Below are 26,842 nucleotides of genomic sequence, written 5' to 3'. Positions count from 1 at the left end.
GCGGCGGCGGCGCTCACGGGCGCGGGCGCGGACACGGGCGGGGGCTGCGCGCTCTGCCCCGCGTACGATCGTGCCCCGCTCCGCTCCTCTCCCTTCCCCTCCCTGCCGGTACCGGTACCGGTATCGCTGTGCCGGTAAGTAGCCACGCGTGGACGGGACGGGTGGGGATGCGGTGCCGGTAACCGGGGATGCCCCGGGGGGGGGGGGGATTCGGGGAGGGGACACGGGTGTGCGCCCCGTCCGTGAGCCGAGGCCCCGGCAGCGGCCCCGGCAGCGGCCCCGGCAGCGCAGGGAGCCGTCGGGCCGCCGCGTCCCGACGGGACGGGGAGCGGGGAGGGGGGGAAGCACCGCGGCCGCAGCCCCCGCTGCAGCCCCCGGGGTGGGCTCCGGGGCTGCCGGGGGCAAGGTCGGGCTTAACCCCAACGGGAGCGGGGGGAGCGGGGCGGGCGGCCGCCGCCGCCGCCGGGATTTCGTTACCGTTCGTTAATGGGAGCTCCGGGAGGCGGAAAACGACCGGGAGGCAGCGGGGAGCCCCGAGCCAGCGGGGAGGCGACCGGTCCCGGTCCTTACCGCTCCTCTCCGCCCGCAGCCCCCGCGCTGGCCGCCGGCATGAAGACGGAAGAGGCTCCGTCCTGCCTGCAGCAGGCAACGCCGGTCCTGGGCTTCGGTGAGTGCCGGAGAGACCGGGAGCGGGTGCCACGCACCGGGGAGCGGGGAGCCCCTCGGCCCCCCAGGCCCCGGCTGCTCGGGCGGCAGCCGTGGCTCTCGCCCCATCCTCATCCTCCCCGGGCCGCTGCGGGGGTCGCGGCGCGTCCGCAAGTTGCAGCGGGACCGGGCGGCCCTGCCCGTTTTTCCCCAACCGTATGATCCCGTCTGCCGTCAGCGGCATTCCCGGCTCCTCGGCGGTGTTTATTCCCCACTCAGGAAAGGGATTCCTTCCCCCCCGGCTTGTCGGGGTGGCCGGGGGAGAGGGAGCACCCCCTTCGCTCAGCCTGGCTCTGTGGTTTGCCAATTCGGAGGCGGCAAAAGCCACGGCAAGATGTTGGCGCGCTGCGAAATGCCATCTTGCAACCCCAACGCAGCTGCGGCGCTGCGGGCTGAGGCTGTCCTTGCCGGCAGGCAGCACCGGCATTGAGCGAGGCACGGAGCCCCGAAGGGACAGGGCCAGCGCGAGCCTCCACCCCTGCTCTGTCCCGACCTCCTGGATAAGCCCCCGCGGAGCCTCGCTTCGTCCCGCTCCTCGGCTGATTTTCGGGAGCAGCCGGCGCGGGGCCAGGCTGCGGTCGCGTGGCCCTCGACCACCCCAGCCGCGGGCGATAGCTGGCTTTGCTGCCCCCAATTTTAAATGACGGCGAGGCTACCTGCCCCGGCGAGCTGGCGGGGGGTTCGCGCCCCGTGGGAGGGCCTGGATGCGGGGGGTTAACTGGGGGCAATACCGGGATGGGGCACCCGAGCCGCCTCCCCTCCGCTTCCACGCTGGGCTCGCCGGGTCCTGTCCCCCTCCCTGTCCCTGTCTCAGAGAGCCACAACATGGTGGGGTGGGATGGCTCTTCCTGAACGGATTTGCGGGTCCGAACTGCTGCGTTTTTATGAGCCTGATGTCCTTAGGGCAGCGTGAGGCGGCATCTCCTTTACTTTCAGTTTTGCCTCTTTCCCCCGGGCTGGCTGCGGGGGGATTCAGGGCAGCCGACCGTTTCCCTGGGATCTTTCACATCCCCTCTTTTCCCTGGGGCTCGGGATCGCTCGCTCGTCTCCCGTCGTGTTACGGCATCGCCGCGTTCGTGGCCTTGTGCCGAGCGAGACTCGGGTGTGAGACTTATTGCCGGGCAGCAACCTCTGCTCCGGGCCCTGCCTGTGCACCCCGAGCCCGGCACGGGCAGGCAGCGGGCAGGAAGCTGCTGCCTCCGCCGCCCCGAACCCCTGGCAGCCTCCTGCCTGCTCGCTGGGCGAGGGGGGCACAAACATCCCAGGGCTGAAGTTTGGTGTCTCTCCCTTTTCGACTGATCCCACATTCCCGGAGCTCCCTGGCGATTTAACTGTCTGCTCTCAGATTAATTTGCTATTAGGTTATTCCCCGTTTTTTCCCCCTAAATTAAAGAAAAGTTGGGGAATTTTAGTCCCAGATGCCTCTAGCCCGCTGGAGGTTTGGCTGGTCCCGCGGTGCCACGCAGCCCGTGGGGGTCGAAGTCAAGAAGGGTGAAAATATTTGACTCCAGAAGTTAATAACAGAGAAAAAAGTGAGAAGGGGAGGCTGAGCGCGGGATGAACGTCCCCGGAGCACCTCCGCACGTGCCCACAGCCACGGGGATGTGGCTGCTCGTTGCCTTGGCCATCCACGCTGCCCTCCTGGCATTAGAGAGCTGCACCAGTATAGCTCCTGTGCTGCGGCTCCGGCACCACCAGCAGCACGGCAGACGTTCATTTGTCCTCTTCTTGGGCTAAAATCCTCATTTCCACTCGGGATCTGCTGGATCCCAATCTGCAGGAGGGCTCTCAGGGTCTGGTCCCCTCCAGCTGATGCTGCCGCCCGATCGCCGGGTCCCAGCACTTAATTAACGCGCTGTGCCGAGCCCGGGAGCTGCGAGGGACTCGACCGGCCCCGACGTCCTGCGTCGCCCAGGCACGTGTCCGCAGGCTCGGCTGGCTGGGACGCTGGAGATGCAGGACCCGAACCCAAGCACCGCGACGAAGGGGGGCAGAAGCCGCCTTTGCACAAGACCCCCCCCATTTTCGGGTGCACAGAAAGCCCAAATTAGCCCAATTTGCCCCCTCCCCAGTCCCTCCTGCGTTGGTGTAACACCAGCAGCGCCCCGAGAGCGTTTTGCCGTAGTTTCAAATGATTTCAGGACTTTGGGGAAGCATCTCTAGCTAAAATCGGACAGAAACAGCGTTCGGAAAGTTTCCTGCTCGCGGCTACTTTCTGCCTGCCCGCGTTTTGCCTCCGCCGCGGCGGTCCTGCCTGCTCCGTGTCCCACTCCTCCTCCCGCCAGTTTGAGCCTGCTGAGTCCAAGGAGCCGGGAAGCGAGTTGGCGGTGGGCCGATTCAGGGTCCTGGCTGGGATCTCCGTCAGCGGAGGAGCGCGGTCAGGTGTAAGGGCTGCTTCCCAGAGCCTGGGGGAGATCTGCAGGGCTGGGAGAGGCTCTGCACGCTCCTGGAGAAGCAGAAAATCCCCTTTAGCTGGCGATGCTGCTGGGCCAGGGCTCCTCCGTGTCTCCCAGCCTTGCGGAGGGCTCTCCACTGGAACGCGGCTCCTGCCATTTGCCACCTCTCCTTGTTGGCTTTGAGTCCTTGCCCTGGGACGGTGCCCAAATTAGAGCTGGGCTTAGCGTTCCCCCCCCAGCCCCACGCTCCTCCAAGGTGCAGCAGAAGACCTTGGGTGCCCTTGGCAGCTCCTTTGCCTTTTAAAACAGCCATAAGCTTCATCCATGGGATGCCATCATCCCCCCAACCCTTCGAGGGGGCTTGGGCAGGCGTTCCCCCGGGACCCACAAGCTTACAGGGGGATAAAAGCATCGAGAAGCCGGAGAGGACAGAGATAAGCGCTCGTAAAACCCGAGGAGCTTGGCAGGGGGAGGCTGGGGACATCGGCGAGGGTGCCGCTGCCTGGCTCAGCCCGCAGCCCAGATCCAGCGCACCAGATAGGGCGCATTTATTACTCCCTCCTTTACCTCGAAGTTATCGTGACGAAGCCTTTGAAGAGCAGCCATAGATTTACGTGTTGATAACACCGAGGAGGAAAAAAATCCCAAATCTCTGGAGCCTTTTTAAGCAGCTCTTAGCATCGAACCTGGGGTGAAACTGGACAAAATTCAGACGCGGGTCTGTCCTCGGACCTGGAGCAAGGTTTCCAACAAGCTCAGCACCCGCAGTCTCCTGTCGAGACGCACGTACACGTGCTCTCTGGTTCTCGAATGTGTGTTCTCCACGTCCTCTGCGATTTATCCAGTGCCAGAGCCGTGGGCTTGGGGGTCACCGGGGATTTACCACCTGCAGAGAAACCCAGAACCTGCTGCTTTGGCAGAGCCAACTTCGGCATTTAGTTTCAAGGTTGTCACAAAAACTCCCTGCCGAGCCTCCCTTCTCCCTCTCCTACGCTAACGCCACGTGGCTTTAAAAATAAAAAAAAGCAAAAGCCAACAGTAGATGATTGCAAGGAGTGATGGAGGCTCAGCATCCCCCCCGAAAAGGCAGACGCTGGTACTGCGGGACGTGATTTCCCCCCCCCGGCAAAGGAAAACTCCTTCTCACGCCGTCTTAAAACTCCTTCTCACGCCGTCTTTTCCCTGCTGCCCAGGTTCAGACTCCAAGATGCGGGAGGTGTGCGCCGGCTGCGACACCCCCATCTCCGACCGCTTCCTCCTGCGCGTCAACGAGCGCTCCTGGCACGAAGGCTGCGTGAAATGCGCCGTCTGCCTGCAGCCGCTCTCCGGGACCTGCTACTGTCGCAACCGGCAGCTCTACTGCAAACACGACTACGAGAAGTAAGTGCTCTCCGGTTTTCTCCGATTGTTTTCCTTCCCTCTCGGCTCTGTTTTGACCGTGTTGGAGGCTCCGGTGGGGTTCTGGGAGGGTGGGCTGCGAAAGGGCGTCGTGGTGGCGGCGTCACGTAGGCTGGCGAGGACCAGGTGAGATGGTGAGGGCCGCAGAGGTCCCCTGCAAAGGGATGCTGCCCAAACAGAGGGACGGAAGCGTTTAGCTCTGATTTAACTTGGTGACACGGCGGGGACAAAGAGGGTGACGGGATGAGCTGTTGGCTGAAGAGGCAGAAAGGACGAGCTGTTGGTTGTTGGGATGCTTTTTCAAGGACTGCGGGAGGTCCGAGGCTGCCCAGGAGCTGACAGCACCCCATGCCGTGTCCTCCCGGCACCCGCGGGCCAGCAGATTTAAGCTGAGGAGCTTTGCTTTGCGGCGAAGGTCCTGCTCATGGGGTGGAGAGCAGATCAGAGGAGGCCAGGAGCGTGCACGCTGTGCCCGGGACGGCACGCCGGGAGCTCCAAGCCGGGACGGCACGCCGGGAGCTCCAAGCCGGGACGGCACGCTGGGAGCTCCAAGCCGGGACGGCGCGCTCCCGCAGCGGGGCACCCGCTCTTCGGTGCGAGGGAGCCCACGGCTGTGGTTGCACCGCGTGGCCGGGCCCTGTCTTTGCTGTGGCCGGGTGCTGGGCTCAGCTCTGCTCGTGGCGGCAATCCGTGCCTTCAGGGGGGTCAACACCACCAGATATTTAGAATAGAATGGGAATGGGATGGAATGGGATGGGATGGAATGGGATGGGATGGGATGGGATGGGATGGGATGGGATGGGATGGGATGGGATGGGATGGAATGGGATGGGATGGGATGGGATGGAATGGGATGGGATGGGATGGAATGGAATGGAACGGGATAGGATGGGATGGGATGGGATAGGATAGGATAGGATAGGAGAGAAGAGAAGAGAAGAGAAGAGAAGAGAAGAGAAGAGAAGAGAAGAGAAGAGAAGAGGAAAGGAAAGGAAAGGAAAGGAAAGGAAAGGAAAGGAAAGGAAAGGAAAGGAAAGGAAAGGAAAGGAAAGGAAAGGAAAGGAAAGGAAAGGAAAGGAAAGGAAAGGAAAGGAAAGGAAAAGAAAAAAGAAAAAAAAGAAAAGAAAAGAAAAGAAAAGAAAAGAAAAGAGAAAAGAAAAAAGAAAAGAAAAAAGAAAAGAAAAAAGAAAAGAAAAGAGAAAAGAAGAGAAGAGAAGAGAAAAGGAAAAGAAAAGAAGAGAAAAGGAAAAGAAAAGAAAAGAAAAGAAAAGGAAAAGAAAAAAAGGAAAGAAAAGAAAAGAAGAAAAAAGAAAAAAGAAAAGAAAAGAAAAGAAAAGAAAAGAAAAGAAAAGAAAAGAAAAGAAAAGAAAAGAAAAGAAAAGAAAAGAAAAGAAAGAAAAAAAAGAAAAAAAAGAAAAAAGAAAAGAAAAGAAAAAAAGAAAAAAGAAAAGAAAAGAAAAGAAGTAGGAATAGAATAGAATAGAATAGAATAGAATAGAATAGAATAGAATAGAATAGAATAGAATAGAAAGGAAAAGAAGTAGAAAAAGAAGAAAAGAAGTAGAAAAAGAGTAGAGTAGAGTAGAGTAGAGTAGTGTAGAGTAGAGTAGAGTAGAGTAGAGTAGTGTAGAGTAGAGTAGAGTAGAGTAGAGTAGAATAGAATAGAATAGAATAGAATAGAATAGAATAGAATAGAATAGAATAGAATAGGAGATTTATTTCAGTTGGAAGGGACCTACAGCGATCGTCCAGTCCAACCTCCTTCGCTTTCGAACACCTTGCTAGGGCTTGCCGGAGAAGACGGGGCTGGCGCGCTCCTCTGCTCGTCGTGCGATTTCCATTGCGTCGCGCAGCCGCGGCGCTGGGGCGTTCGTGAGTCCGGGCAGGGGCGAGGAGGGGGAAGCGGCCCGCGGAGCTGGAGGGGCGGAAGGCATTTTGAGGAGGAGAAGAGGAAAGCTGGGTTGCGGTGCTGCGATAGGGAAGGAGACATCCCTAAAACGAAAGCGTGGCCGGTACCTGGAGGGGCTGCGGGACCGCGGGGGAAGCAGCCGCCCTGTGCATCGCCGGGCTCTGCTCTGGGCTGAACGATTTGATAAAACGTAGCCGCCGCTGCGTGTGAAATCCTCGGGAAAATGAGGTTTTTAGATTTATCCCAAACTCAGCCTTGTCTGCGGCGCTCAAAGAGCAGCATCTCCCGCAGCGCTGGTGGCGGATGCGGGGGCGCACCCTGCCCCAGCACTAAAGCGGTGAAGGTTTCTTGGCCGTTAGTGGTCATAAATGCACTTTTATTAAGGAAGCCGCTCGGGTGCTTGTTAGCGTTCCTCGCACCGCTGGGAGGTGAGCGCGGATGGAAATCCCTCTCTGCCACCGTCCGGCTCTGCGGCCACGGGCAAATCCTTTCCCCCTCTACGGGAAAACCGGAGCCTCCCCCCTGTGCTTTCCTTCAAACGCCGGTGCTTTCCTTTCCACGGGGCGTCGGGAAGCCCAGGGAGCCTGTTTGCGCACCCCCATTTTTTGCAGCCTGGAAGCATCTTGCAGCAGAGCAGCAGCTGGGAATGAGTCTGGGAGGACACGGAAAGGGGCTGCCCGCTAAGGACAGCCTCGTGTCCCCGGTTCCGCCTTCCCCTGGCAGCCGCCACGAGCCCCAGGTGGCATTTTTGGGGGTGATGTGGCACAAGCAGCCACTCATTTCCCTTAAGGCCCATCCCTGACTGCTCGGAGCCGGAGCGGTGAGAGCTTATTCTCTGGCCACCCCCTTTCCTTCAGCATCTCGGGAACAAGAGATAAGCTGGAAGAGCCTGAAGGGAGTGCAGGATCCGCTCCTCCGAGCAGGACTTTGAATGATGAGCCAGCACCGCAGCCTCCTGTCGGGCTGCACCAAGCAAGTGGCATCGTTCCACGGAGCCGGGTCGATCCTGCCGGAGGTTATCTCTGGGCACGGAGCACTTTGATCGTGTCTGTAAAAAATGGAGCCGCTTCCACGCTGGCTGCTGGCTCTGTGTCCGCCTTGCAGCAGGGCAGGGGATGGCTCGAAGGCAGGGGATGGCTCGAAGGCAGGGGATGGCTCGAAGGCTGCTGCCTTTCCTTTTGCCTCTGGCAAGAGAGCTAAATAACCACGGTGACACTCCGGCAAACTTCGGATACATCAGAAAACGCTGTGAGCTTCTCCCTGCCTGGGATAGGGAGCTCCTCGGAGCTCCCTGACGTCGGTGCTTGTCACCACGGCTGCTGGCAATGCCATTAATGCCATGGCACGAGGCACCGAGATGGCCCGGGGTCAGTTGGTGGCTCATGCTGACGGTGACGCTCCCTCGGTTCTCCTCCTCTATCAAATGGGCATCTCCCATGGGCACAACACGAGCTGCTTCCCACACACTCCCTCCCAGCTCATCTTCCCCGTGCTGAGACTTCCAATATTGGCGGGGGGACAGCGCTGCTGCCTGGAAATCCCATGTCTGGTGGTGACCTCCTGCAGCTGGTGCTGCTGGGAAGAGCTGGTGTCACACAGACATCCAAGGATGCCGGGAAGACGTTCCATCCATTCCCTGAAGTTTGGCAGCATCCTCTAAAGACTTAACCGGCCAATCTTATCTTCCCTGCGCTTCGTAAGAGGGAGCGCAGCCTCCTCCCGGCCACTGACGCAAGCGCTTGGCAGCGATGGGAATGGTAATAAAAATACCAGGGCTTGCCCACTTGTCCAGGGTGGCTGGGAGCGGCAGGGACAAGGAGCCGGGCAGGCGCAGCCACAGCTTGACGTGGAAAGGAAGGACAGGCCGCCTGAGCGCGGCGGCACCCGCACCGTCCCCGCGAAGGGTGAGGGTGCCGGGACGCTCTGAAGCAAAGGAGATGGACCTTCACGAGGTCTTGGCTTTGGCTGCTGTGCAGGTAGACAGGAGCCAGCGCTGGAGTGGGTTTGACCACTGTGGTTAAGAGTAACCAGATAAAAACATGTTTGCACAACTGGTCTGTAAGGAGCATCGGCTCCTGCTCCGGCGTGCCTGACCCGAGACCGACAACGGCATTTCCATGCGGGGAAACCTCAACCTCCAGCATTGCTTTTTTGCTCGTGATTTTGGGGCGGGATAGCACGGCCACGCTGTTTTTCCCTAGCACCGCGCTGCGTTCAGCTGCAGCTGCGGGGCTGCGGACCCCTGGCACGGGCCGCTCCGTCCCACCTCTGTGCTCCCGAGCATCCATCTCAGCCAGCTTCAAAACCACCCCTTAGGGTCTCCAGCTCCTTAAGTGCATTTGAAAGTTGGTGCTTCAGGCACTTTTGAAGGCGCCTCCGCTCAGCACCTTTGTGCTTCCAGCATGGGAATTTCCAGGGAGGCAAACTCTCAGTCGTCCTGTTTGGAAATTTTGTCCCCCAGAGTATTCATTCTTGGCCTTGACTTTCCAAAGTTCGTGTTTTTGGCCAACGATGAATCCCAGCCCGCAGAATCCAGTGTCGCCCTGGGCTGCGGCGTGGACCGGGGCTTGCAGCGTGGTGACCCGGAGGGGAGACCCATCTGGCATTTATTCCTCCTCATGTGAAACTGCGCAATAAGAGGAAAATGCTTTAATGGAGAGATAAGCCAGCAGCTGCAGCTGAACGTGGGGGAAGGAACGGACTGTTGATCTAGAGATGAAATGTTAAGCCTGAAGATGGATGTTGTTCTGCAGTCCCTATCATATAAAACCACAGTCTGAAGGCTTTTGTGAAACTCTCCTCTTCCCCTCTTGCCTGGGGCCCAGCCAGCTCTCCTGTGCTTTGCGCAGGCACCTGCCCTGTAAATCCAGCTCCAGGCAGCTCGTGTAAATGCAACGGCTCGGGAGAAGGAGCGGGGGGAGGAAGGAAAAATACTGCTGAAGGATGATAGAGTGGCTGCAACGGCCGGGTCCTGGGCGCCTTGTTTACTTTGAAGTTTGTTTTGTGGAATGACAGGCGATGTGGGGGCTGCCGGGGAGCTGTCAAGAGGGATCTGAACCGCAGCCTTGCGCTGGCAGCCTTCCCCCTCTCCTCCACACTCTCCTTTTGCCCATGTGGAGATGATTTGCTCGTCCTCTGTAGAGATACGGGGTGAACTCGGCTCGAACCTGACTTGCGGCTTCTCCGTTGCTGCTGGCACGTGACCGGCGCAGCTGAGCACAGACCGAGTCCTCCGAATGCCCTCCTGGTCCTCGGTCTTCGCCTGAACCGCCGCCGTTTCTCCATCGGGTTGGAGAAGCGAGAGGGTCGAGGAGGGGTTGACCAGCGCATCCCAGCCATCGGCTCTGCCTGCATCCCTTTTGGGGTCCTCTCGGAGCCATCCTCACCCTTGCCGGGTGAGATGTGCAGAACCTAGCGCTGCACTTGACGCTGAGTTAATATTCCTAGCCACGAGGGTTTTGAAAGGCCATGAAAGCGTGGCCGAGGGTCAGGGAGATCCTTCTGAACCGAGAGCAGCTCGTTTGCCTTTTGAAACCCACCACAGACAACCTCGGCTACCCCTGCGTGTCGAGCAGGGATGCTCAGAGAGCAGAGACGGGAAACCTGGGCTCCGAGACCGGAGCGTTTGGTGCACGGCTGCCAAATTGCTATTTTGGTAGCCTGGAGTGACATCCAGCATCGTCCTCTTGGGACTTTGAACCATTTTGGCCAATTTTCTGGGCTGTGCAGGTTAGGAAGAACCCAGCAGGCAGGTAAGCGGTGCAATACGAACGGAGTTGCCCGAGAAATGGGAAATAGGAGCTGACTTTTTTCATCGGGCGGAGTAAGCAGCTTAAAGATGTGGGCTCAGGTGATGGCTGGGATGCGGAGGGAAGGTAGAGGGGACCAAAAAGTCTCTTGCGCATCCAGAGAAGCAGCGTGGTGCGGCCAAGGAGTAACCAGCAGCCCTGCTCCTCCCTGCCGAACAGGCGGTGACCCTCCCTGCCCAAATATCGGGGACTGACCCAGACCGAGCACCTTGGCAACTCTTCTGAGCAAGCTGGTTAATGTTTAAAACCGTGTGGGAGGGCTCCCCTCCGAGCAAAGATCTCCCGGGTAGGAGAAACCGGGATAGGAGTTGGACAAGAGCGAGCCCAGGCGCTGTGTGCAAACCCCATCGCATTCCAGGAGCAGGAGTCAGGCCCTAAAAATGATGAAATTGGTGTTGAAACCAGGATTTGGGAACTTTTTTTTTTTTTTCTTCTTGTGGTGGGATTTTTTTGGCTTTTAAGTGTTAAAGCTTCTCCTTCCCCTTTGGTGCATTTGGGACGTTTGATGAGAGTCAGCTCAGAAACGATCAGAGCGCTTCCTAGGTATGAGGATGTTAAAAAGTGGTGCTTGAGATGTATTTCTAACCCAAAACACAGGGACTCAAGGACAAAACGGTGCCAAAACGTGATGGATTGCAAGAGCTGATGATAGCTACTATTAAAAGGGGCTACTGGTTGCCCGTCCAGTCTTGCTTTACCGAGCGCCGCTGTTCCCGACTGTGCTGGGCAGCCCAGTCCTCTTGCTTTGAAGGCAGCAGGCAGGGATCCGTCCCTCCCGCCCCGCTCGGCCACGGGCAGCTTCTCCGTCCGCCGGGCAACGGGGTCCCCTCCAAGTCGCGTCTTCTCCTGGCCCTCCCTCTCCGTCGGGCTGGAGGGAGGTAATGAAAAGTGACAGTGCTCTGAAAAGTGAGCAAATAAATGAGATAATGAGCACCCTTGACAAGGCAGTGATGAATGGAGCCCGCGTGCCCGGCTAACAGAGCCTGCGGGTACCTCCTCGAGTAGCGCGGAGGGAGAGGAGGGGACGAAGGAGGTGGGAAGGAGAGAGCCTGCAACTCCCTCCAGCTCCTCCGGGCTGGGTGCTGGGGCCAAGTCCGGACGCCCTTCGATAGCACCCGTTAGCAGGGCGAGTTGTGCTTATTGCTGCTCCTCCGAGGAGCATCCACAGCTCTTATCTTGAGACGCTTTGCTCCTCCAAGCCGGGGAGGTCACTGCGGCCACCCCTGCTCCACTGGTGAGGACCAGCGGGACCTCAGTAGTGCAGAAATTGGGCGGCTTGAACCCGAAAAGGAGCTTGGTGCCCTGTTTTTAGGACAGCGCCGGTGGGTTTGCAGCTTTCAATCTCTGTTGGACGCGGCGGGACCGCTGCCGTGGAGCGGGACGGGTTCCCCAAAGCTTCAGCAAAGAACCCAGTCGCAAAAGCTCCTGCCTTTTCCCCATCCCAAACATCGCCGCCGTCCTCGTCGGGTGGGCAGCTGAGCCCCGTCTCCCACTGAGAGCGAAGCCCGGCTGATGATTAATGACGTTAATTACGCAAAGCTATTCCTACCCCAGTTCTCACTGTTCCCTTGCATTGGTTTGTTCGCAGGGCCCAGGAAATTAAACACTAACTCTATAATCACTGCAAAATGAAGGAAATATGCAGATGCGCCTTGAGCGCGATTAAGAAGCCAGCCACCACGTGCTGTCTGTTCCCCATCGCTGCTGGATTGTTTCTATAATGGGGGGAATACATGGGGGAGGAAGAACTTCTTTTCGTGCGCGGCACATTATTTTTCTAGTTTAATTAAATGTAATTTACTTTGAGAGATACTCTTTCTCTTTTGGGCTGCTTTTTTCCTTCCCCGTTTCGCGTTCCACGGCTTTGAGTCTCTCCCGGACCCACGTCACCAACTTTCTTACTCTTACTGGGCAGAGTTTTCTTAACCACCCAGCTCCTGGAGCCCTCTGACCATAGGCTGATATCAGCTAACGCCTGCCTGTAAAGATAATTTGCTTTCTCTTCTGATGAGGAAAAGGAAAATATGAACCAAAAAGAGTGAGATATCCAAGTGAACAACTATAATTCAGGGTATCGGCTCCCCCCAGCCAGAGGACACAGATGTACCTTAACAATCGAGTGGTTGTAAATGGTTTGGATGCTCGGCACTTCCAGAGAAAGACGTTTCTTAGCCCTTTCAGGCTGCAGGTGACTTCACGGGCACGAAGCAGATATGGAGGACGCTACCAGCTGGCACCTGGGTTTGGGGAGGTGGACGCGGTCCAGCAGGCAAGCAGTCTCGGAGCAGCACAGGGTTCAACCGCCTGCTCGTCAGGGCCGAGCTTATTACCGTGGCGCTGATAGACGTGCTGCAGCTCTGCCTTCCCGTGCCCCCAGCCTGGCAGTCTTGCTTGCGGAGCTCCCCGGGCTCCGGGGCTGGCCACCGTGCGCTGGGCTGGGGAGGAGGAGGGAAGTTTCGCTCGGGTCAGCGGTGGCTGTGAGGGCGGGGGTTCGCACGGGACACGGTACCCGGCTGTGCTCTGACAGCACGCCTGGCACGATTTCCCCAAGATTAATTCGGTTTAGACCCAGACTCCGGCTGGGCTCGCGGGTTCTTACACCGAGAGAAGTGGTGTCTGGGCGAGGAGCATTGCCGCAAGGCTGGGCTCGCAGGCAAGGAGCAGGGTTACAGCTCTGGGTGCCGGTGCTGTCCTCATCCCGGCACCTCCGTTTCCCTCTCCGTGCCCGGAGTACCGCTTGTCCCTCGCAGCAGTTACCAGGGGGGTCTGGACGTCCCGTGCACGCACCGAGCGCTGCGGCTCGTTTGCAGGAAAGCCGACGCGCTGCTCCGTTGCCTTTCCCAGCGTCAGCTCCTAAAGCAGCACACCAGGAAGGGCTCTGGGACACGGGCGTATGGTTTTCAAGGCGCTGAAGGGTTGGAGGCCGTACCACGCTCCTGCTTCTGGACGCAGCATCTCTCTCAGTCCGGAACCAGGGACCACCAGAGGGCAGCCGCGAAGGCAAAGGTGCCAGAAATAAACTCCTGAGAGCCAGCTTCCAGCAGTGCCAGGGGCTGCAGCGCTGGAAAGAGCAGGCAGGCAGGCAGGCGGGTGGGCAGGAGCTGTTCCCATGCAGCACGAGCATCCCGATGGGCAAAGGGGAGCCCTGAACTGTTGATGCTTTAAGAAATCATTTTTCTCCCAGACTAGGGGATTCCCGGAGCACGGCAAGGGGAGCCCGGACCCTGTTCTTCTCTCTTACAATCAGCAGTGGTTTAGAGAGGATGCACTGGAAGGTATTTACGGGCGCTCGGTCCCAGCAGAGAGTTTGCGCTACCGTGGAGAGCCCACGGCTGGTGGGGCTGATTGCAAGGATTTAAGGGAAAGTGATTTACGAAACATAGAGGTGCTACCATCCCTGTATTACCACATTTCTTTTATTTCTAAACTTGTCTAACACTGCAAGCGTAGCGCTTACAATCTATCACCCGGTTTCTCCATCCTCTATTTTCTTCTTTGAGAAGCCTGTGTGAAGCCAGACGCTAAAGAAACACGGGTGACAGCTGGCAATGTTGAACGAGCGTTGTCGGTGTCACACGGTACCCCAAACCGAGATCCTCCGCCCCGTCCCCCCAGTCCTCTGGGAGGAGTTAAGCTGCTCTTTCTCCCTTGTTTCTCCCAAGGTAGTTTCCTACCTTCTGCTTCCCAATCCTCCCTCTCTTTCCCTCTGCTGTTTCTGCTCACCGCTCGTCTCTAGAGTCCTAGTAGCTCCACGCCTCCTGCGCTGCTAACACGCTGCTGGAGAATGTGGCCCCTTCTTTCCTAGCTGTTGCACAAATTGAATTATAAGCCAGATCCATAATCTGCTTCCAGCTTTCCTTTCCCCCTCCCCCTTAATGCAATTAAGCTTAAATGTGGTTAATTACAGTTTATCCTAACTATCTTGGTGGCAGCTTCACACATCTTTGACGGCTCACACAGGTTTTTTTCCATTATTGAGGTCTTGCCGATACAGCGGCGGTAATATCGGAGCCGGTCAGCCTTGCGCGGAGAAGCACCGTCCCCGATTCCTGGATGTGGTTTCGCTGGTGCCAGGAGAAAGGTGAAGCTAGAAAGAAGGCTGGCCTGTTAAAAAAAAAAACAAGATGCGCAACTTTAATTACCAATATGCTTTTAAACTGGTTACATTAATCCCCCAAAGCAATGTAATTCACTTGCAGTGCTACAGTAAATTTAGGGCCAGGGTTCAAGCAGAGAAATGAGCAGCCGCGCAGCACCGCACCCATTTAATGAGCTTGTGCACGACCAGGCAGCCTTTGCAAGGCTACTGCCAAAATGGAAGCTGCCTCGTTAATCTAGACTCGGGCTCAAACCGATAATCCCAGTTCGTCTTGGAAGCGCGGTCAAGCTACCAGGCCACTTTTGGCTCACAGTCCGCTTGCGTGCAACTTGCTTTGCGGACCAGGAGAGCCTGCGTTGCAGTTTGTGACCCGGTCCCTGAGGCTTTGGCTTGCTCTTTTTTCCATTCTTTTCTTTCTTCTCACAATTTTTAACTTCGCTTCTCTTGATTCCTACCCCCTCCATCACAAGTCAGGCTGGTCTGTACGTGGAGATCTCCCGCACTATTAAATCAGCCGGTTTCTCGAGTTAAACAGGCGGGTTCCTACTAGGTGACAGCTTAACAGCTTTCACCGTTTAAAACATCTCTTTAGATTTTTTAAATCTGGACTGTGTTTAACTGGGATCTGCCTTAAGAGCATCCACCCAGCGGGATTCAGAAGCTGACGGCGTTAGCTTGGCGTGCTCTCCGTAGATGCTCCCTCATCGAGGCAACTTTACATTCAATTCTTTTTCCTAAGGCCGCTGTTAGCAGAAGCGCAGCTTTTCTCTTCTCGATCCTTAACGCGGGTTTAAATTTTGCTGAAATACTGTCCCGGCCACCTCTTGGGCCACGGCTGTTTTGTATGAGCATTTTAATTCTTTCTAAAATGAGCCTTGCTTTAAAGGACTTGAAAGCAGGACTTACTCTCAGCCCTTGCGGTGGGGATGCTCCGTTACTCCTAACCCGCGAAGGGAACCGCGGCACAGAGAGGATATGCCCGGAGCTCCGCAAAAACTCTAGCAAGGCCCGGCCAGGGACTACAATTTTTAATTGCCAGTTGCCTGCTTGCCACCCGGTGATGCCCAACCCAGCCCCAGGGCGCAGAGCTCTGAAACCCTTCGGAGGGACCGGCGGCGTTTTGCCGGGGAAGTTGGCTCCGGTCGCCACGTTAGGGCGGGATGGGGGTAACGGCATTCCCGGTGGCGGGCAGCAGCCACGCTGCCCCGTTCCCGCTGCGCGCTACTGAATCGTCCCCTGTGCCGCCGCTCGCCCCCTTCCTCGTTTAAAACAGAGGGAAGAGGGAGAGAGTGCAGAGTTTAATTTAAATCACATCTCCCAAGCTTGTTCTTTTCTCAATCAATATTGCTTTTTACATCATATCTAATCTCTTTTTTTTCCCCCCTCCAAAGTAAAATTTAATTAAATAATTCTAATGAATGTTTAATGATGTTCTTTTGTCATTATTAAATCTGTAATAAAAGTGTCTGCAGCCCTTCTACCTCCCTCCCCCTCGCTTCCCCCATTAATACCCCCGCCGCCAGCCCTCCCTCTCCCGTGCACACACTGTCCTGCTGTCTCTCTTCTTCCCTGCCTTCCCCCCTCTCGCTGTGACAACGCCAGCATTCAGACCTGCAAACAGGAAATGAGAAAAGGAGAAACAGGATATTGAGTTTGGATACTATCTGGATCGGTAATATCACCCCTAGCTACTAAGCGAAGGAACCCTTCTCCTGCCAGGCATACTAATGGAGATGCGGAGGCTTCCCGGAGCCAGGCAATAAGGCAGGACAAAATCAATATGAATTGATAACTCCCAACTTTAAACCCGCGGACCTGGAGCGAGCTTTTGGCTTGCGCCTCGTTGAGTGGAGAGGGGGAAAACAGGAGAGAGAAAGGAGCTGATGGTTCCCTTCTCAGGGGACAGCAGAAAGGTGATGTCTGGGTGATGCCGGACCGGGAACTTTGTCTCTTCCCAAAGCGGTGGAATCCCCGTAGCGATGCAGTTCCCATTTTTTTTTGAACCAGGGACGGGAGCTTTCTAAGAGCTCAGTGTGGAGTAAGAGCCAGAGTCCGAAAGCGGGGCAGCTTGCCAAGGCGCTACCCCAGCTCTCCGCACTTGGAAGAGAAAATCATTTCAAAACGAGGAGGGCGATGCCGTTCTCTGGGCGGGCAGGCAGAGGTGGCCGGCTTGGGGCAGGACCCACCTCCTCTATCCCGCACTAGCAAGAGGCTTTGCTCTGCTGCTCCTGACAGCTTGCAGAATATTCTTGAGAAAGCACCAAGCGCAGGACTCCACAAGAGCTGCTGAATTACAGCGGAAACTTTGCACGGGCTACGGAGAAATAAACGCTGCACCTGCACGCTGTAGCTCTGCGCGTCCCGCGGTCCGCTGTGCCCGTCCACGCTCAGCTCGGGGTAGGACTCCCACAGTCTCCTGTTGGAAATATTAAAAAAAGCATTTAGAGTATACTCCTAAAGAGCATAAACCCAAAGCTGCAGCCTAATTTCCACTCCAGCGCAGGTCTGTAGGGATTCAACAGCTGAATCCCACCTTCCTGCAGCTCAGGGACAGCCGAATGTGGGATTAAAGCAGAGCAGGGATGTTTTTGCCTCTGCTTTGCAGAGGCGAGGGTGATTGCAGACGCCCAGTTCCCCTCACCGCCCTGCCCCAGTGCCAGTATTTGCAGCTTAGCAGAGCTCTTGCAGGGCTGGATGGCAGCTTGGATGTTAAATGGGGTGTTAGCAGCTCAGAGCGAAGGGCAGGAGGGAACGGCTCAAGGTACGCGTACGGCTGTCATCCCTCTGTTCTGGATGTGTTTGGAAGGAGTCTGCTCATTTTCTTCCTCGGAAGCGGTGGTTAATGCTGGCTCCTGTCGAGAGCCACGATACCTGGCAAGCGTGGGCCTGCCACGCTCTTTCCGTCACCGCAGCAGCCCCCTGCCCGGGGCACAGCGGGGTTTGGGAAGGGCTGCACGCTGCGAGCTGCCCCTCCAGGAAAGCAAGCACCTGCGGGTACAGAGACAGGTAAAACTCATTTTTGGGACCCATTTTCCCCGCCGCCGAGCTCTGTCTGCAGGGAGCGGCTGCAGGGTGTGAAGGGAGATGGTTTGGGGGGGTTAGGTGCTTGCAGAAGCACCCAGCCCCCTTCTCCCGCTGTACTTTAGCCCGTGGCACCGTCCCTCCCACCTCTCCTTCACCTGACAGAGACCCCCCAACGCAACCCCTCCCTGGCAGGAGTTAGGGAAAAGGGGGGAAAAAAGAGAAAAAAAAAAACCAACCCAACAACCCACATTTTTTTGTTAGCATTCAGCAGTGATATGACAGGCGCCCTATGAATTCTGGGAGATTTTAATAAAGAAGACAGGCCTGTGAAATTTAATAAAAGAGTTCATCAGATTATATGGTGATGGCTCAGTGCCACCGTGCTGGCAGTAATATCCTCGCAGTGGGGGGTTTAACCCCTTGAGGGACAGAGCAGCAGCACAGTATTAAATCTTTCAGTAGCATTTCACTTGTGTCACTTTAATATTTATGAATCTCTCTGGCTTTGGGAACCTCTTTGGTGTTGTTTTGCTTTTCTGTTTTGCTTGTGGTTTAGGTTTTCGGTAGCGGTTGGGCTTGTTTTTTTTTTTTCAGCGTCGGTTTTCATCGCTGACACGAACAGAATCAAGCCCAGGGAGCAGAGCTTGTAACACCTCTTACCTCCTGGGTGGATGCCAAGGGCATTTACAGGGTCCAGTCAAGCAGGACCACACTTATGAGATGCAGTTTTTTTGGTTACTTTTTATAACCAAGCGCAATTACATGAAAGGCTGCTCGTGGCGCTCGATGTAAAACTCCGGGGAGATCTCTCTGCTGCGTGCCCCGTCCCAAAATCCTTCTGTTCTACACGACCGTGGTGCTGCCCTCCTCCTTATAAGTAATATTTCCAGCGATGGATAGAGAAGGTCGGGTCGTTCCCTCGGCGCGACTGTGAAGATGCAACAGCAATAGTGCGATGGTGGCTCTTCTCCGACTCCTACCCCGTCCTTCTGCCTTTTAGTGAAACGTTTAAGCGAGCTGACTAACGCCTGGTATTTTAAATTTGTTTTTTTTCGGGGGGAGAACTTTGCATGCAGCAGGCAGCTTGGCTTTGGTAAGGCTTGGCTCCTGAAGACTTCTTTTCTGGTGTACGCGCTCACACAAGAGGAGGTTTGAGTCCGTTTGAGTCTTGGCTATTTCTGACAAGAGGCACAACGACATAATTCCACAATTACAAAGTTCCTTTCTGGGGGCAAATCTATTCACCAAACCCACAAAGAGCTTTGGAGGGGACAGAGAGCAAAGGTAACTGTTGCCCCCAAATTACTCCTTCTCTCTCTGACCCAAACGTTGCTGGAAGAAGTCAGAAATTAAGCAGAAGGAAATTTTTTCCCCTTAATCCCCTGGTGCCACTCTGTATCGCTGAATTGGGGGACATGGCTGTTGCAGTAGGGAATGAAAGAGCATATTGTGCTGCCGCTGCCTCCTCGTTTCCCTCGTGTGTCCCCTTCCCCATCACGCCCCTAGCCCCCAGCCCGAAATCTGGAAAGAGGCTTTGCAAGTTCCACTTCAATATTTCAGACGGCTACAATGGATTTTGCAGCTCAATGTTAAGTAAACAGACCTTGCTTAAGCCTGGACTGCTTCATTTTGACTAAACCCTAACTAAATAAGCTAGTTTCATGAAGCACAGGCCTCCCAGCTTATTCCTTGCTTCATTAACACCTTTTAATCCCATCGAGACAAGCGTATGCCCCCCAAATTACCCTTCCCAGGCCTGGGTCAGCATCTTCGCTGTGCCACGGCGGGTCAGAGAGGTTCTCAAATAACTTGTGCTCAGCTCATCCCCAGCCGGAGAGCTGGGAGCTGGGCTGCCGCCTCTCCTCCAGAGCCATCGGCAGAGAGAGCGGTGCCCCGAGCTGCGACAGGAGCGTTCTGCAAGGATTGACGGAGAGCTAGGCGTCGGGGTGTTGTACCAGGGCTAAAGTCTGATAAATTAAGTCCATGAAACGTCTGAAAGGACGTAGAAAGATCTCGGAGCTCCTCAGCTGGGTGCAGAAGCCAAGATGCACGTGGTCGCTTTGCTGCGATTCCTCTTCCCGCTGCTCCGCACTTTGAAACCTTACTGAACTTCTCGGGGTGGGGGGGGGAATTAACTGCACGCTGGGCTCTCCCCAACTGTTTTGTTATTAAAAGAAAAGCAAATTGTTACTGGTAAAAAAGAGCCAGTGAAGCTGTAGGTGGGGTGAGGGAATCAGATAATGGAACGGTTTTTCACAGCGTGTAACTCCTCGCTACAGGATGCTGTTGGGACCAAGACTTCAGCGAGCTTCAAGAAGATGTTGGGCACTGCTGTAGTGTCCAGGCATAAAAGAGAAATAGCGAAAGAGCACTGGGACTTTCAAGGCGTTGCTGCACGTGCGCCTGTCAGCCAGGCGGCCCCGGAGCTGGCCTCAGATACCTCCTGGCAGGAAGAGTGGGGGCAGGCAGGGAATTTGGCCTCCAGCCCAGCATCAAAGCTCTCTTTAAGATACCGCGTATCTTCATCCTTGCTTGGGTGACACGTGCTGTCTCCGAGCTGGCAAACGCTGCAGATGCGCTTGCCGCAGCTAGCCAGGCTGCTATCCTGCCCGCAACGCCGGTCCTCTTGCCTTGAGCGCCCATCAGCGTGACGAAGCGGCTGCCAAAACCTGTGCCCGTAGCCCCAAGCCTCTCTCGCGAGGCTGACTCGCGAGGAACCGTTCCGCTTGCTCCAGAGCCGCCGCCTTTGCAATTCCCAAAGACGTTCCCGCTATAAGCCCATCTGCCTTCCTGCTACTGACACTTTTTCCACCAAGGTGAGCAATCCCCTGGCAGGAAAATCAAATTCTGTCATCTGCAAAGGTAATTCATTTGAGGCAAGCTGGTAAGAAGGACGTGGGATAGGTACCTGCGCGCACGCACCCGCTTCTGCTTGCTGGGGGGTTTCTGAATGTTTGCAGGAATAAAAGTTGATAGCCTTACCACACCTCCTGCAAGGAAATCCCGAACAGAAATCAAACTCAGGCGGGATTTTGAGGAAACCAGAGTGTTGAGTAAGGACATGGGGAGATTTGGTCAAAATAGAAGTGGAGGTACGTGGACTATGAGGCTCAGGCGGCATAAGGATCTTTCCAAAAGAAGCAGGATATAGTTGTCGTGAGTTACAGGCACTTAGGAGTGGTCCTGCTGCTGCCGAGGCTGTTTTCTCCGGGAGCATGCAGAGAGCTCGCTTGTGTCACTGCCGTTCCTAAATGCACTTTTCATTATGAACCTGGGAACACGCTTATTTTTCGGCCTGTCCCTCAGCGTCGCTTTCTGCAGGCAGCCGCTTCTAGACGTCGCGTAGCCGCGTCCGCAGCACAGCCTCCCAAGCCTCCTTGTAACCCACTGCCGGCGACGGAGATGTATTTTGTTCCTATGGCAACCCAAACAATATTACCTTGACTTAAACGGATTCAGGCAATATTAAAACCAGCCTCTTTAGGAATTCCTGGTGTTGGAGGGGCTGAGAATTTTAATTTTGTGTAATGCGAGCTGACACCGTGTTTATGAGCTGCTTGCTGAATGTTTTCTTCAATTAGTACAAAGCAGAGCGGATTTGTTTTCGGGGCTTAGCTGGGAGATGGGAAGGTGCGGGCCTTGCGATGCCGAAAGCGTTATTGAGTTACGCTGCAGTAACGGCGCTTCCCTCACCTGATAGCTGCAAAAAAAAGCCCTTTTCATGGAAATCTGGCACATGACAGCATCTTTAAATAAGGCTTGCTAACTGCCTCGTCCCAACAGCAGCGGGAGGAACCGGCTCGGTGCCTTGCAGGTGAAGAGGTCTCCTTTCCCGGCTCTGACATGTTTCCACCTTCCCTTGTTCTGCTCCATCCCTCTCGCTATCAGCCTGCCCGCAATGAGAAGCACATCACGCTCAAAGCTTTCCTCTACCTGCCCTGGCTAAGCAATATTCTGGATGTTTCCCTCAAGCAACCAGCGCTATCACTGAGGCTAGAAATATAAAAGGACCCAGGGAATGCTCCAGTATCTCTATGGGTAAAAATAATTAAGGAAACACAAGTCTGGAACAAGACAGGGAGTTTTCCATCAGTGTTTTCCTAAAGTACCCTCTTCCTTACTTGGAGTCAGGTCGGGATATTGAAGTAAAGCTTCTGTTTGTCAGGTCTATGTTCTTAATGTGTCTGTCCCTGGATCTGGGGCTCCGAGGCAGGACCAGCTTGGCCTGGGTGTGTTACAGGAGCAAACCCGGCTCTGAAAGATACGGTAAGACCAGATGGGAGCTTGGGGCTAGCTTGTCTCAAACTCAAACGGCATTTGTGTCCCTAGATTCAGTTATGTGACAGCATATAGCGAAGCCAGGCGGATCTTTCTTTGGGGATGGTAATGCTCCCAGCTGAGATGCAAAGAAAAGGCAGTACTCACTTTTAAACCGCTTGTTTGAAGGATGAGGGACAGAAACCTGGAAAGAAGAATAGTTTGATTACCCACAATTGGCATAACTAATTAAAAGCGGTTCTCAAGAAGATAAAGACGTGACAAAGTCTAGTTGCTGGGCGTGGAATAAAGGAAGATCCACATTGGAAATTAGGGATGAGGAGGTAGTTAGCCTCTGGAGCCTCTTCCAAATGGATGTGGACAGGTCCTCCTTCCCTCGGAGCCTCCGGACCGAGACTGGCCGGCCTTCGCTGTACATCTCCCACCAGTGAACAGGCTTGAGGCGGGAATCCCTGCGCGAGATCCTCTGGGTTGCAACGAACACGGAGTCAGACTACATCGCCGTTATCTTCCATCTGGCCTTAAAGTCCAGGAACATCAATAACGTAATGCGTAGTGATGTGTCACGTGTTCCTGAGTGATCCCAGAGCGTCGTGATGGCGGACTGGCTCTATTGTTGGGTCTTTTTTATTCTTTTTAGTATTTCCCTTCTGCTGTAACAGAAGGATGTTGGTGTTAGGAAAGGGACAGATTTGGACTCAGCCCAGATTTGGACTGGGATTGTGCCTGGAACACGCTCCCAGTTTGCTCCTTCGTTAAGACAGTGAGAGGTTGTGGTTAAAAGGCTGCTCTTTACTCCCAGCTTTTTCAACTCAAATTCGATTATTATTTTTCAAGTGTGACTTACAGAAAGACAAAGAGGGAAAGGGGAGAGAAAGAGAGACGGGGAGACGCTCACACAAAGGAGAGAGAAATCCCACACCATTCCAGTTGGAATGTCCCAGACACTTCAGCCGAAAGCCACCGCACAGCACAAATCCACGGTGGTATTTGGAAGGGATGAGCCCACCCCTGTAAGCCTCTTCATCCTGCTCCACAGAGTTTGCCAGGAGGATTAACCCAGTCTTGTTCTCAATCCCAGTTTATGAGTTCCCTGCTGGTGGGGAAGATCCTGTGTGTTTAAACAACAGCCTAATTAATCCCTATTTTATTACTTTCTCTTGTCAAGTGGCTAAATAGAAGCTGTCAGCCGGCAGCCACCACCGCTCACATTTGTTTAGATCCCAAATTACTTCATCAGAACCATCTGCTCTGTACGCGGGGCGCTCAGCAGTTGTTTATTTCTCTCTCTGGACACGGTGTGGGGCACAAACAGCCTCCCCCCGTGGGACTCCCTCCGTAAGGCTGCTCCAGGCCCTGGAGGGCTCCATAAAGTCCTCTCGCTAGGAGCAACCTAACAAAGCCAGGCAGTGAACAGGCCTAGAGAGGAAGAGGGGACGTAAAGCTCTGTCCTGTTGGGCCAGGCAAGTTCGTGTTCCTCCCTGGGGCTACGGAAGGTCCGAAAGCCCCAAAACACGGTTGGGATGTACACTTCTTGCTGGGACGTGCTAGCACAGCTCCAACCATCCATCCCCTTCTTCCCTCGGCTTCCTGAGCCCCAACCCAGGGCTGATCTTCCCTGCCCGAGTGTCTAACCACCACGATCTTCTTTGCAGGCTGTTCCAGACCAAGTGCAGCAGCTGTTTGAAGGCGATCGCCCCCTCCGAGCTCATCATGCGGGTGCTGGAGAACGTCTACCACGTTCACTGCTTCTACTGCTGCGAGTGCGAGCGGCGCCTGCAGCGGGGAGACGAGTTTGTGCTCAAGGAGGGGCAGCTGCTGTGCCGCAGTGACTACGAGAAGGAGAAGGAGATGCTGAGCGCTATCAGCCCGGCACCCACTGAGTCCGGTGAGGGGCCGGGGCTGGAGCGGTGCCGCGGGTGGGGAACCGGGGTGAACTTTGTAGAGGACAAAGTTGACCCTAATTCCCTAATTAACTATAGGGAAGGCTTCAGAGGGAGGAGATGTAGGTAGGTGGAGGCTGTAGCATCTTCTCCCCTTGGTGATAGGCAGCCAAGGAGGTACCAGGCTGCCGAGATCTGCTTGGCTGATCCGGAGAGGTTCGGGTGTGCTGCTCTGAGCCGTTACAGAAGGGATGATACGGGGCCGGGCTGGCCCATCAGCTCTGTCTCTGAATTGACAGGGTTCCCCTGAGCCACAGCTCAGTCCCCAAGCTTTGCCGGCTTCGTTCTGCGCCTCTGCTCTAAATCGCACCTTGGAAGGAGCAAAAAACTCTGACAAGTTTCTCTGAATCCTTGCCCTGGGAGATGGCTCAGAAAGGCCGCTCTCCGCTGAATCACCGCTCCTGATCTTCCATTGCAGTGAAAAGCGAGGATGAAGACGGCAGCCACTCGCACGGCAAAGGCAGCGAGGAGAGCAAAGACCACAAGCGCTCCAAGCGCCCGCGCACCATCCTTACCACGCAGCAGCGTCGGGCATTCAAGGCCTCCTTCGAGGTTTCCTCAAAACCTTGCAGAAAGGTATGAGGAGGCCACTCAGCACAACTGCTGGCTTGGATCCTTTTAAGTACAACTTAAGTTCTGATTCAGCTCTCCGGGTTTTGTGAACAGGTAAGAGAGACCCTGGCAGCCGAGACGGGCTTGACTGTGCGGGTGGTACAGGTCTGGTTCCAGAACCAAAGAGCCAAGGTGAGTGACGGTTCCCGTGCCACGGCTGGGTTCTGCGTACCTGTGGGATACCACGCACGCTCGTTCAATTAAAAGGAAATGTAGAATAGCTTAGAAAAAGAGAAAACGGTTGGAAGAACAGAAGAACGGCTACACAGGACCATCCACAGGTCCACCCAGTCCTACAACACGTATCTAGTAGTAGCAAACGCTTAAAGAGAAATACAAAATTGATTAATTGTAGATGTTTGCAGGGCTTAACATTTTTCACCTGGGTGGGTTTTTTTTGATGACTCTCTCTCTACTTGCCTTTTCCCCCTCACTATAGAAAGACTAGAAGGATTTCCCACTTCTTTCTTCTAGAAGTTGAAGCATTTCTAATTTTGCAGAATTTAAAGGGTGAAAACAGAAAGTATGTGGCTTTGAAAACCTCGCTTTGTAGTCCTTTGGCTTTTAAACTGCAAACGGCATCTCCCACAAAGATAATAACGACCTTTTCTGTCAGCCCCGTTTCTCATTGAACGCTGACTGCAGAGGAGTCACCCAGAGGAGTCTGAGCAGGGTTGTATCACGGCAGCGCTGGGTCTCTGCGAAAGGCAGGCGGCAGCGGTCCGCTGCTGCGTTAAACGCAACCCCCTCCCCTCCTCTCTCAGTCAGAACCTCAAATCCGGGGTCTCCGTCTCCTTGCAGATGAAGAAGATCGCCCGCAGGCAACAACAACAGCAGCAGCAACAGCAGGAGCAAGACCAGCTGGGCAACCCTCGCTTAGGGTCCGGGAGAGGGACCGGTCGCAACAGCAGGCAGAGCAACGACGATAGCGAAGGTGAGGAGCCGCCGCGCAGGGTGAGAGCTCGGGGGGCCGCAGGCTGGGATGGAGGGGATTGACTCGGACGTGTTTGAGAGAGAACGCGCGCAGGAAGAGATTAGCAAAAAGCACCCAGGTTGTAACGGAGTCGGTACGCAGATGGGGGTAACTGCAAGCTGGAATAACGAGGTGATGTTCAGCAAGACTCGCGGGTTCTCGCGATGCAGCACGTAGCTCCTCTTTCTGAGAAGACGATGGGGTTTTTTTGTGTTGCGCGTACGCACAGAGCCTCGTACCGTGCGGTGCTGGTCCAGAGCCAGGCCACCAAATATTGCTGCAGCAATGCGAATCGCGTTATCGCGTGCCGTGCGCCCTTTGCTTCAACCCATCCCACCGGTTGTGTCTTTAGACGGCGCAAGCGTTCACGGCCTGGATGGGCTGATGGTCCCCTACCCCAGGATCCCCCAGCAGCAGCTGCTGCCCCTGGATCAGAACGGCTACAGCGCAGACTTGTACAGACAAGGGCTGACGCCACCCCAGCTGCCAGGAGACCATCTGCACCCCTACGGTAGGAAAGCGGTGTGGAGATTGTCCTGTCTCAAAGCTGCACGTAGCGGTCCAAGTCGTGAAAAGCCAACTCTGCTGTGACTGCTGACGAAGCCAGCAGCAGTGGATGCTCCAGAGGACTTGGACTTCGTGCAGAGCCTTTCCCAGAAGTTTGGTGAGGCCAGAGCCTCAGACTGAGCTCTGCTAGGGCCGGGGAGCGAGGCTGTGGTCCTACCTCCATCCAACGTGAAACGTTTGGGTGAGGGAGGAAAGAGTTATGCCCAAAGCCGGTCCTGTGTGTGGGGCTCACCTCATACCTGCTGAGGATGACCGTGGCTCCCGGTGAAACGTGGCCCTGCTGTCACCCTTTTTCTGTGCTGCAGCTCCCCACGAGACACGCTCGTGCCACATTCACGCTCATTTTCTTTTCCTTCCTCTTCTAGACTCGGAAGGAGTTTTTCACGATATGGACAGTGACAGCATCAGCCACCTGGGAGACTGCCTGCTGTCAACGGCCGAAGCCAACCTCCTCCAAGCCCGCGTGGGCAACCCCATTGACCGACTCTACTCCATGCAGAGCTCCTACTTCACATCCTGACCATAGAAAAGCTCCCAACTCTTCACGAGTATCTCGGATGGATGCTGCTTCAAATTCAGAACGAGGGTGAGGGAGAAGAAACAAGACTGAGACCTTCAGAGACATTCCTTGAGCACTGCACAACGGAGGAGGCAACTAGGTCCGCCACACGTATAAGCACTAATTCATGGAGACCCTTCACAGCCTGAAGGACTTTGGATCGCCTCTCTCCTTTTTTCTAGCCACGAGTAGATCGATGGTATGATGTTGTTTAGCTGTAACTTTAGCAGTTTGTCCAGTGTTTTAAGCTTTTGAGCGTTATGTCCTGCAAAGAAAGACTGGCCAAGGTAACCAGAGCTGCCCCTAGAAGTAGGAGGTGCCCTTCCCACAAGAACTCAGTTTATTTAAGTCTTGGTTGCAGCTGAGCTGCTCGCTGTGCTGTTTTGCCTCATTTCCCCATCCAGATGCAGGCTTCATGGGACAAGGTTAATTTTCAAGAGCAAAATCCAAGGTCCTGAGGCATGTCTAAAGGATGCCACTGCTGCTTCAGAGATTTTCCTCATGGCTGTCGATCAGTCGGACCGGGACAGGTTTTTTAACGTTTGACATTTTGGCCCCTGATTGAAACGG

General features: G+C 55.3%; 1 protein-coding gene across 1 annotated transcript; it reads left to right on the top strand.

The window, feature by feature from the left end:
* Window positions 1–609: 609 nt before the first annotated feature.
* On the top strand, window positions 610–26,233 carry LOC309601148 (LIM homeobox transcription factor 1-alpha-like; the record flags this gene model as incomplete). The annotated part of the gene is made up of 8 exons (XM_082334042.1): window positions 610–667; window positions 4,295–4,481; window positions 23,274–23,506; window positions 23,980–24,137; window positions 24,228–24,305; window positions 24,975–25,107; window positions 25,499–25,657; window positions 26,079–26,233. 8 exons carry the CDS (start codon window positions 610–612, stop codon window positions 26,231–26,233), a joined length of 1,161 nt encoding a protein of 386 aa, XP_082190168.1.
* Between the last annotated feature and the right edge of the window lie 609 nt (window positions 26,234–26,842).

The sequence above is a fragment of the Platalea leucorodia genome (assembly GCF_965183815.1).
Source record: "Platalea leucorodia genome assembly, chromosome: 29".
Lineage (NCBI taxonomy): Eukaryota > Metazoa > Chordata > Aves > Pelecaniformes > Threskiornithidae > Platalea > Platalea leucorodia.
This window is presented reverse-complemented; position numbering and strand designations above follow the sequence as displayed.